Here is a 2278-nt window from a genome sequence, read left to right as displayed (position 1 = left end):
AGGTTTATTTATGAAAGAACCACGTGGTGTGGCGTGGTGTGGTGTGTTGGTCAAACAGCCTAATCTGGAATCCCCAGATCTAGCGTTCGAATCACAGCTCCATATCCCCTGGCCAGTAGATTTGAGGGACCATTTGAGTTCGTGCGTATGCGGTGCAGTGGATTAGTCTGACTTTTGTCGCAATGTCGGTGCAGGTGTCCTGGCGCTGGGATACCACTGCATGGGTGTGTGAGTTACTAACAGCCAACTACCCGATAAAAAAAAAAAGTTTATTTATGAAGGGCGTTGAGCCGTTATCTAACTCTTATGGAGATAGAAATTTCAGTACGTATGAAGAATTGAAGCCTCCATCTTGGGATTCATAGACTCTCCATGACCGACTTATTTTTATCTATATATTTCTTTTGTACTTTTTATATCCTTCTATGCACTAGACATTTCAGACAGTAATATTAGGTGTTGGATGTAGTACGTGATTCAATTGTTGGGTACATATAGAATCCCCCTAACGCAAAATTTGAGAAGTTTTCTGCTAATTAATTAGTTTGCTGAATTGGCCGGGTTGGATTTGGTGGTTTTTCACCTTTGAAACGGATCCTATGATGGTTATCTTGCTTTGATCAAATTCCAAAGAAACCAAAACCTGTCCAAGGCAACTAAGTATAAAATTCTTCAACTGTAATCCAAAACTTTCCAAACCGGCCAGCTCAAATTCTTAGATGCAAATTCACTATCAGTATGCAACCATGTATAAATAGTAGTGCATTATTACATTGCCTTATAAATTCACCAGGCCAATATAATTACATATCAGAGTGTAAATACGCTCAGACTTTCTTTTTCTAAGTTTATATAACATACTCGTAAAGATACAATTGCAAGGCCATCATAGAGTCTTCACACATTTATATGAACAAAGAAAATAGGATGGTGAAAAGGCCAGAAGCGATGCCAACATTTTGAATGGTGGCGGCGGCTGAGGCCTTTGGAGCAGGAGCAGCTGCAGCATCCGCATTAGAAGGTGCCGGGGACAAGGCCTTCGGGGCAGCAGCACCGAGTTTGATATTGAATGAAAACTGAGATCCGGAAGATCCCTGCTTTCCTTCTTCAACTTTGACGTGGAGCTTTTGGCCAGCCTCGCAGTGCTTGCCAGTACCGCTATAGAAGTAGTAGTCTCCTGGTTTGCTGAGCACGATAGTTGTTGGTCCCAGGTAGTAAAAGGCGATCGTAGTTTTTTGAGTGCAGTCCTCGTAGTCCGCCTTGTCCACCGTCACCACATTGCCGGTGCCAGTTCTGAATGGGAAAACTGCAGTTGCAAAATATAATGAGATTGCAAGTGTTCGATAAAATGTTAGAAAATTTATATGCCCACGTGGCATTTCATAAAATAGTTTATCACCGTGACTACTATAACATTCGTCTAACAACATACATCCATTGAAGCCACATACATTAGGTCTCACATCCATATTATGAGAACAACTATAGGTTATATGATAACCAACACATACAATATTATTGAATGAATATTGAAAAGAGGAAGGAAGCACTTACCAAGTTTATCGCCAACCCCAAAGGTTCTAGGGGCACTCCAATCAGCATAGAAGGTTTTGTTGTTCTCAGGTACGCTCCATCCGAAGCTTCCTCCAACAATGTGCGCCATTGGATAATTTGCAGTGGCTGATCCCATCAAGAAGCAGCAGACGATTGCTGCCAACAGCAACATTCTAAGCAGAGCCATTGCCATATTTTAGCTCTTATTATTCTTCTTCTGCCTTCCTTCTCACCTTCAAGCTTCCTAGAAATCTTTGAGCCTGTGTTGAAGGATGGCCTTTTAATTAGTTGCTCTTAGTTTTTGTGGTTTTGTTTTCTATTCCTTCAACACACAAGCTGGAAAACTGCAGACGGTTCCTTCGATTAAAATGTTTTGTGCTGGGAATGGGGTGATACGTGTTTGGAGGTGCTTTGATTTTGGCTCGGAGAAAATACTTGGTGGTTTTACGGTTTGACAAGGTCAGCTATTGCTTATTAATGGAGGGGTATGGTTAGAAATAGGAGACGGGTATTTTTATAAATCTGTATTTCAGCGGAAAAGAGTGTTTTCAGCACGCAATGAAGAATGGGCTTGGAATTCCAAGGTGGAAACACACGATGAAGTATGAAATGTCTCGGCTATTTTAGGAAAATACCAAACATTACAATAGATAAACAACTAGGTTACTATCTATTTTTTCTGTTTAGCCTAAAATTTGCTAATCTATTGAGTCAAGGAACCTAA

General features: G+C 40.8%; 1 protein-coding gene across 1 annotated transcript; it reads right to left on the bottom strand.

Moving 5' to 3' along the window:
* Positions 1-715: 715 nt before the first annotated feature.
* Positions 716-2010, bottom strand: LOC112180666 (mavicyanin). Its single transcript, XM_024319231.2, has 2 exons — positions 1555-2010; positions 716-1306 (listed from the first exon to the last, which is right to left on the bottom strand). The coding sequence occupies exons 1-2, from the start codon at positions 1745-1747 to the stop codon at positions 906-908; spliced, it is 594 nt and encodes a 197-aa protein (XP_024174999.1). The 5' UTR covers positions 1748-2010; the 3' UTR covers positions 716-905.
* Positions 2011-2278: the final 268 nt, after the last annotated feature.

Source organism: Rosa chinensis, chromosome 7, assembly GCF_002994745.2.
Source record: "Rosa chinensis cultivar Old Blush chromosome 7, RchiOBHm-V2, whole genome shotgun sequence".
NCBI lineage: Eukaryota > Viridiplantae > Streptophyta > Magnoliopsida > Rosales > Rosaceae > Rosa > Rosa chinensis.
The sequence above is the reverse complement of the archived record's forward strand: the minus strand, read 5'-3'. Positions and strand labels throughout refer to the sequence as shown.